The 8,760-nt window shown below is 36.2% G+C and overlaps 2 protein-coding genes across 3 annotated transcripts; one reads left to right on the top strand and one right to left on the bottom strand.

Annotated features, from left to right (window-relative positions):
• Positions 1-404: 404 nt before the first annotated feature.
• Positions 405-1,130, bottom strand: LOC104776911 (glutaredoxin-C9). Its single transcript, XM_010501076.3, has one exon. It carries the CDS (start codon positions 1,024-1,026, stop codon positions 616-618), a length of 411 nt encoding a protein of 136 aa, XP_010499378.2. The 5' UTR covers positions 1,027-1,130; the 3' UTR covers positions 405-615.
• Positions 1,131-5,939: 4,809 nt separating this feature from the next.
• Positions 5,940-8,506, top strand: LOC104776912 (syntaxin-61). 2 transcript variants are annotated; one of them, XM_010501077.2, is made up of 8 exons: positions 5,940-6,493; positions 6,847-6,920; positions 7,015-7,128; positions 7,362-7,475; positions 7,571-7,758; positions 7,899-7,989; positions 8,077-8,142; positions 8,280-8,506. In XM_010501077.2, the coding sequence occupies exons 2-8, from the start codon at positions 6,867-6,869 to the stop codon at positions 8,388-8,390; spliced, it is 738 nt and encodes a 245-aa protein (XP_010499379.1). In that variant the 5' UTR covers positions 5,940-6,493; positions 6,847-6,866; the 3' UTR covers positions 8,391-8,506. The 2 variants fall into 2 exon arrangements, with proteins under 2 accessions (XP_010499379.1, XP_087365013.1); XM_087508887.1 differs by having other exon boundaries at positions 6,364-6,383.
• Positions 8,507-8,760: the final 254 nt, after the last annotated feature.

The following is an 8,760-nucleotide window of genomic DNA, read 5'->3' on the forward strand; positions in this document are numbered from 1 at the left end:
TCCATTTTTAGAAAATTGAACATGGACCCTAACAATTTTTGAGATTTTTACACCCTAACATAAGTTCGTTACCTATGCAGCTCTGTTTTCCAAGAGTTCTTGAACACCTTTCAAGAATATTTTGGCCTCCCAACTGATAATCCAAGCACATTGTTCATTCCATTTGGTTATCTTTAGAGTATGTCATCAAATTGATTGAATGAAAGAATGAATGGAGACACAAAAAAGGATAGGCTAATGTCAAGCTCTAGTGCTAAATGTTCTTTGCGAACAACAAGAACAGAGTTTTTTCTTTTTTCTTTTTTTCAACTCTTTAATTTATCCACGTTTTAAATCAGTATCATCTAACTAGTAGTACACCAAAAATATGGTTTTTGACACATTTCACATTTGTTTAAAGAATCTTTTATATAAAACAAATCCATTTAGAGTAGAAGCAGAGAATACAATGAGCCAATGAACAATACAAATGAGTGAACACCATTTTATACAATCTATAGGTAAATTCAACTTAAGATTTTAATTTTTAGTTTATTTATTTGTACACATATAAAAAAAATATAAACACTCCAATTATAAAAGCCGAAATATTAACAACCAGATTCTTAATTACAATTACAACCACAGAGCCCCAACCTCTTTAAGAATTGGAACTAACTCACCAGAAATAAGAGTGGCCATAACCTTATCTAACCCTCCAAACAACCTCCCTCCTACATAAACCGCCGGTAACTTCACCGTTTCTCCGCCGCCATGGACTCCAATCTTCTCTAGATCACTCAACACTTCCTCTTCCCTTTCCTCATCGATCTCAAGAACCGCTGGATTAACTCCAAGTCCAAGAAGCAGCCTCTTCACCAAGAGGCACATGCAGCATCCTCTCCGTCCAATCACGATCACCGCGTTCTCCTCCACCAACGTCCGAACGCTCTCACCGTTTTCTTGCGTTTTAAGCGTTAGCGGCGGTAGAGATTCCCCGACCGTGTTCATGTTATAATTTCTCGTACAAGAAATCGTTCCTTGCATTTTTTTCAAGTGTCTCTTTAAAAGATAGATTAATAGATATATACCAATTAGGAAAGGGAAGGTTTTGGTATAAATATAAGTACATGAAGTAAGAGAGAACCAGAGACACAAAGTCCAGCGTCAACGATGGTTACGTAAGGATGTGCGTCATAGAAAGCTATATGTTATGCTATTTTGACGTCACCGGATGAGAGTGGACTTGGTCATAGGACCGTGTGCTGTTTTTATCGTATTCCGTAGCACATGATTCACGCTGACTTTTTGGATATATCCCACTTTATTCTTCTTATAGAAAACAGCACGTTTTTTATTTTGGTTCCTTTTCTACGTGTTGTGTTTCATAATAGTTTACTAGTTTTTATATCAATAAAAAACAATTTTGTCCTTAATACTTACAAATATTTGAACATAGTGGATGCTTCTTTGGATCTCGACCATCAACTAAACATAGTGGATGCTTCTTTGAATCAACGGACTATATGTATACGTAATACGTATAATAATTTAGGTAATCAGACGATACTAGATTTGTATAAACACAAATTTGTTATGGAATTGCTAAAATGAAGAGAGACTAGAGAGCATAGAATCTCAACGTTCGATAGTTTCAGATTTAACCATTCAAGTTTAAAATAAAATCTAGATTTAAAGGAGCGAATATACATGTCACTCTAAGACGAAAACATTCTGAGTGGTCAAAACTCCAAACAAAATTCTAATTTATACGAGAAAGTACATATGTTATATTTCAAAACTAATGTAATTGAATCATGTCATAAGTGCAGTGGATCTCAAAATTTGCATTGGCCGACGACCGTGTTTGGATGAAACTAAAGTAGATCATGATGAGCAATATATTTTATGGGGAAGTGATCGTGTTGAAACAATAATCTTTTAGAACCATTAAAAATGATTTTCAAGAAAAAACAAGTTGTAAGTGTATTTGGACAAACTCAAGTTGAAGACGACGTTCATGAAGCGGTACAAAATATGTTTGCACAAGCTTCTGTCTCGACATATACATATGATGTATGCACAAGTCTCTGTCCGATATAAGAGCATTTAAGGCCTGTTGATTTTGTCTGTGTATCTCGGTTTTGAAGATTTATGAAGATATACTTAAAGCACGTTTTGGGATATTACTTGGAAGTGAAGCACAAAGAAAAAGGAAGCTTAAAGATATTTAGAAGATTTAATGGGATTATGAAATATTCGTTTAACAAAGAATAAATTAAATGTAATATTTCCTCTTGATTTTAGGAAAGTTGTTAGCGTTGAGGGAAGCACGAAATCCTTTAAATATAGAAGGTCTACGACTTAGAAAGTTAGTCCTCTAGAACGTAAAAAAGAGAGAAAAAACCTTATAAGCCTTTTGGCATCTTAGGGAAATAGGGTGAGGGTTTTGTTTCTAAGTGAGAGTCCTGGGTGTAGATCATAGTTGTTGATCTTATGGATCTCTTAGTGGGTTGGAAATAGATTGGAAACAAGCTAAGAGAAGATCTTAGGTGTGTGTAAGTCCAATATTGAGCACTAGCTATAATTGTGTTCAAGAAGTATTTCCAACAAAGTTTGAGGACATAGGCATTTGCTGAACCTCGTTAAAAATTATGTGCATCAAAGCGGGCATCTATGCAGAGTCTGACTCAACAAACGGGTGAAGATCTTGGGAAGAAAAACATGGAGGCACAATCGATGTTATTCATGGCAAAATACTTATTGGCGTTAGATCCAAATTATTATGGGGTGTGAAAGGTGTTGATGATGCATAGAATTAAAGGAATTCATGAAGATGCATGGAAAGCAGTTGAACTTGGATGGGAGTTGCCGAAACAGGTTGCTGTTGATTCTGACGGAAATCAGGTGGTTGTTACAAAACCCAACACAGAGTGGTCAAAATCTGACAAAGCTTTGTCCAGATAGAATTCTCTGGCACTTTCAGCCATATTTGGTGGCGTTCGCAGGGATCAGTTCTCATTGATTCAAGGTTGTACATCTACTAAAGTGGCTTGGGAGACTCTTCAAACTATCTTTGAAGGTACAACAAGTGTGAAACGCACAAGGTTAGATATTCTTATTTCTGAGTTTGAGAACCTTAGGATGTATGAGTTTGAGAACATTACTGCTTTTAGTGGTAGAATATATGCTATTGGAAATGAAGCTAGAGCTCTTGGAAAAAATTACAAAAACAAGAAGTTGGTCAAGAAATTATGGAGGGGTTTTGCTCATAGATATCATCATGTGAAAATTGCGATGGATGTTGCTCTAAATATAGACAATATGTCTTTTGAGGAGGTAGCTAGTAAATTGCTAAGCTATGAGTTGCAATACTTATCATCTGATGTAGGTAAGAAAACACAAGGGATTGATGTTTGCTCAGACTGTGATAGTGAAGATAACACAAAGCCTCGTAAAACAGAAGAACTTGAGAGTCTTGTGGTGCATAAAGGACGAAAATTTTTGAAGATTATAGGATAACATAAAAAGAATAAGGTTCAGTGTCATGGTTGTCAGGGCTTTGGTCATTTTAAATCAGATTGGCCTTCAGTGAGGAAGAAATGGATCAATAGTCTGCATTCGCCAAAAATGAAGAAGAACACACAAAAGCTTCCAACAAACAAGTCTAAGGTTGTTGCTCTTTGTGGCTCAATCAGACTTGTTGACGACAAGTTGGAATTGAAGTCTGATGATGGAACATACGCTAGCTTAGACAGTGTTCAGAGAGATTCTCAAACTGTTGCGTACACTAAGACAGGTTCCGGAACATCTTGTTGTGCGGATCAGAACTCTGAGCCAGCCGAAGAAGAACTTAAGTTATCGCTGAGTGATCAGATCAACACTCTGAGGAAAGATCTGACATAGAGGAAAACAGAAAATTAGAGGCTTGTCACAGAGAAGAATGACTTCGTTAGCAAAATTTCAAATATGGAAGAAGATCTAGCTATGGAGAAATTAAAGTCTTCGGATTTAGAAAAACGTTTAGAAGATCAATTACGAAACATCAAGATGTTGAGCAGAGGAACAAAGGATCTTGACAAGATTCTGACAACTGGTAGAACATGTAATGTCAAATGGGGTTTGGGTTACCATGGAGGTGATTCAGCTACTCAGTTTGTTAAAGGACCAACTTTTGCTTCAAAATCTGGAAATTCAAGTCGCTATATCAAAGGTCCGAAATGTTTTTTTCAACAATGAGACAGGTGATAACCGGCTGAAATCTTGACAAGCGTCTGTACACAACAACATTAAGAGAAGAGTGATTGATTGCTGGTATTGTAGGAAACCTGGTCATATCAAAGCTCAGTGCTACAAGTTCTTGAAGAGGGTAACAGAAGTCATGAGAAGGAAGAAATATTACAAAGAGGGTCAAAGATTTAATCAAGTTTGGATCAAAAAGCATGATTTATATTTTCCTGAAGACTACACAAAGCAAGCATCAAGGGACAAACATTTGTATTCTGATAGTGGCTACTCAACGCATTAGAGAGGTGTTCAACGCGAGAAACGACATCTAAGACATGTGCATGTGAAATTCCAAGATTCAGGTCAATGGAAACAACGTTGGAGAACGAGATGTTAAGCCAAAGGATGTCGTCTCACAGGCCAGATAATAAGAAGAAAAACAACTTTCTGTTTGACGACTGTTCAAAGTCTTGTACTAATGGTTGATATTTCAAGATGCTTTGTCAACGTAGACTTGAGCTCTAAAATTTTTTTTTAATGAGTTTTACCACTCAAGCAGGGGGAAATGGTGTTAGAAGAATATGATTCTTGATTATAAGGGAGTTTCCAAGATGTTGTTTGATTATGGGGGAGTCTTCAAGAGGTTGTGTTATGGACTTTTAAGAATCATAAAGTGTTGTGTTTGAGTTATAAAACTCAGTAAAAAAAGGGGGAGAATGTAAGTGTATTTGGGCAAGCTCAAGTTGAAGATGAAGTTCAGGAAGCGGTACAAAATATGTCTGCACAAGCTTCTGTCTCGGCACAAGCATCTGATGTATGCACAAGCCTCTGTCCGATATAAGTGCATCAAATGCCTGTTGATTTTGTATGTATGTCTTGGTTTTGAAGATTTATGATGATATACTTAAGGCACGTTTTGGGATATTACTTGAAGGTGAAGCACAAAGAAAAAAGAAGGTTGAAGATATTTAGAAGATTTAATGGGATTAGGAAATATTCGTTTAACAACGAATAAATTTAAATGGAATATTTCCTCTTGATTTTAGAAAAGTTGTTAGCCTTGAGGGAGGCACGAAATTCCTTAAATATAGAAGGTATACGACTTAGAAAGTTAGTCCTCTAGAACGTAAAAAGAAGAGAAAAATACCTTGTAAGCCTTTTGGCATTTTTTGGGAAAAAGGGTGAGGGTTTTGTTTCTAAGTGAGAGTAGTGGATGTAGATCATAGTTGTTGATCTTATGGATCTCTTAGTGGGTTGGAAATAGATTGGGAACAAGCTAAGAGAAGATCTTAGGTGTGTGTAAGTCCAATATTGAACACTAACTGTAATTGTGTTCAAGAACTATTTTCAACAAAGTTTAAAGACGTAAGCATTTGCTGAACCTCGTTAAAAATTACGTGTCTCTTGTCTCTTCTACACTGACCCAAGTTTGGTATTAATAATTACTGTCAAACTAATTAAGTCGGTAGTTTCGGCGTAGTGGAGTCTTAAAAATGAGAAGATGCCAACAAAGAACCATCGACGATCGTACGATGGACGGTGGAAAAAAGTCGGTATATAAAAAACGTTAGCACCAACTTAGCATTATTGGTTGTTTTAAATGGAATACTGACGTCATTTTCTTCTTCAACTTCATGCACTCTTTTCTTCCTTCATTAATAGTTTGGTATATTATACTTCTTATTTGTCTCGTGTCTCTTTATTAAGGACTTAAAGTCTCGTCAGTCGTCACCCTTTTAACTAACCTTTTCAATAGCCTTTTCCAATTTGCATCCTTCCACCAAATCCTGAAATGGAAGTTTAACATATTCATCAATCATCATCGTCCTAAAACGTTAAAAAAATAGTGTGTGTGCGTTAGTGCGTACATGCATCATGCATGTCATCGGTGTATCATTTTTTCACCCACAAAAATTAATACAGTATTACAAAATTATAATGAACATATTTTATGATCAAATTTCTACATGTATAATTTTGCGTCAATTAAATAATAACGGATTATCTTTATATCGTAATCTTACAAAAACGAATTAGTTTCTTTTAAAATAAAAGGGCTCTATGGTTTGTTAATGGGCTTTATAAGCTTCACCAATAAGCCCAAATCGAAGCTTTTCAGCGATCCTCCTCCTCCAGCGAATCACTCAAAGCCAACCACAGGTGATGCGTTTTGCTACGTAAGAGAGACGAGTCTCACGCCGGACCTTTTTTTGCTTCACCGTCGTTTCTTCTTCTTCTTCTTCCTCGATCTCCGTCGCGTCGCGGCGTTTCGATTAATCCTTCCTAGGTAAATATAAGCTTCTTCAAGTTTCATCGTACATCAATTTTTGCTTTCCCTTTGATCCTCTTATCGTTATCTTTTCTAAACGCAATAATTTTTTTTCTAAGGTTTGTGTCGATCTTAAGTATAGAGATTGATAATGCTGTAACCCGTCATACTGTAGGAAGTTTCAATCTAGATTAGCCAGGATTTAATCGGAATTGTCTGGATCTAATAGTTTCACCGAGTTGATCATTGTGATTTAGGAATCCTAATTGAGCAATCTTAGAACTTTCTATGTTAATGTTTGTGTTATTCATTGTTGAGAATATGAACTTCATTGTATTGAGTAATCTCAGCTGTGTTATTTTGGTGTATAGGGTAGCACAGTTGTGTCAGGATGTCTTCAGCGCAAGATCCGTTTTATATTGTTAAAGAAGAGATTCAGGATTCTGTAAGTTGTTTGGAATTGCCAGAGGTGTTATTTTTGTTAGATTTTAAGGATAGTGATTGATGTTTTTGGTTTTTGGTCATGGATGCGTTGTTAGATTGATAAGTTGCAATCTACATTCCACAAATGGGAGCGTATCTCACCCGACATGGGTGACCAAGCGCATGTGGCGAAGGAGCTTGTTGCTACTTGTGGAAGCATTGAGTGGCAGGTACTCGTATCTAGTCACTATCCTATTAATCCCAGTTTTTGTGTGTGTGTTTCTATGGATTCTGTTATTTTGTGTTAATGAGATGATGGATGCTGAACACTAGCTGATCTGTTAGAATGGAATGTCAATACTCAGTTAACCCACATGATCAAAATTCCAATAGAATAAGTAGGTGTGCTGTTCAAATTTAGAGTCCTTTCATGGATATTGAAGCTGTCTTTACTGATAGGAAGGTAGATGAGCTGGAAAAAGCGATTACAGTTGCAGCAAAAGATCCTTCGTGGTATGGCATTGATGAAGCTGAGCTTGAAAAACGGAGGAGATGGACTAGTAATGCTAGGACACAGGTTTGTCTCTAAGTTTTGTAATGAATACTGCTTTATAGAGTAGGATAAATTTGTTGTTTGTTGACTTGTGCATGAAATTACGATACATTTTATAGGTGCGGAATGTGAAGTCTGGTGTTTTAGCTGGAAAGGTTAGTTCTGGAGCTGGTCATGCAAGTGAAGTGCGCAGAGAACTAATGAGAATGCCAAACGCGAATGAAGCAAATAGATACGATCAGTATGGAGGGAGAGATGATGACGGTTTTGTACAGTCAGAATCTGATAGGCAGATGTTGTTGATCAAGTATAGCTCTTTCAGTTTTTCTACATATTTTTGCAGTCTTTTATTTGCTTATGAAATTACAGTGTTTGAAGACTAGTTTGTAGCATAGGTTTGTTCAAACAGAGTAGTTTTATAACCTGACATCATTTTTGTCGCTTCAGGCAACAAGATGAAGAATTGGATGAGCTCAGTAAAAGTGTACAGAGAATTGGAGGAGTGGGGCTCACTATACACGATGAACTTGTAGCACAGGTTAGTAATATGTATGGGATTTTATTTAACAATAGTAATATCAGTAGAGATCAGGAACATCAAGTGTTTTGTTAATGGGTGTTCCAGGAGAGAATAATAGATGAATTGGATACGGAGATGGACAGTACAAAGAACCGGCTTGAGTTTGTTCAGGTAAACCTTGAATGTCTTGTTGCTGTATTGATTGAAGTAAGCCTTAAGAAAGTGGAAAGTGAAACAATGAGAATGTTTTTTTTTTTTTTTATTGTTTTGATAAAAAATGTGAATGAATGAAAATGGTTTTGGGACAGAAAAAAGTGGGAATGGTAATGAAGAAAGCTGGAGCGAAAGGGCAGATGATGATGATATGTTTCTTGCTTGTCTTGTTCATCATCCTTTTTGTTCTCGTCTTCTTGACCTAAAACAGTGCTACCACAGAATCTTAGAGATGGTATTTTGATGTTTACATTGTTATTATGTGTGTGGTGAAACAAATAGGAACATATTTACATAAAGTTCTCTGGTTTTTCTTCTGTTATCCGATCACCAATCATATTTGGAACTGTGGGTTTTGTGATTGAAAATCTAATTCTTTAGCTGTGGGATCGCAATAACACACGTATAGTTTCAACTTCCAAGTCCTGAATACATAATAAACCTCTAATTTGATAATCAGGAACTTGAAAGAAATGTTTATGCGTTATAGAGTAAGAGTAAGTGAGTAACCAACTCCAAGTTTTCTCTTTTGGCATATAAAATACAAATTCATTTCTTCCGCAATTTCAGGATAAC

Source organism: Camelina sativa, chromosome 3, assembly GCF_030686135.1.
Source record: "Camelina sativa cultivar CO46 ecotype springtype chromosome 3, ASM3068613v1".
Classification (NCBI taxonomy): Eukaryota; Viridiplantae; Streptophyta; class Magnoliopsida; order Brassicales; family Brassicaceae; genus Camelina; species Camelina sativa.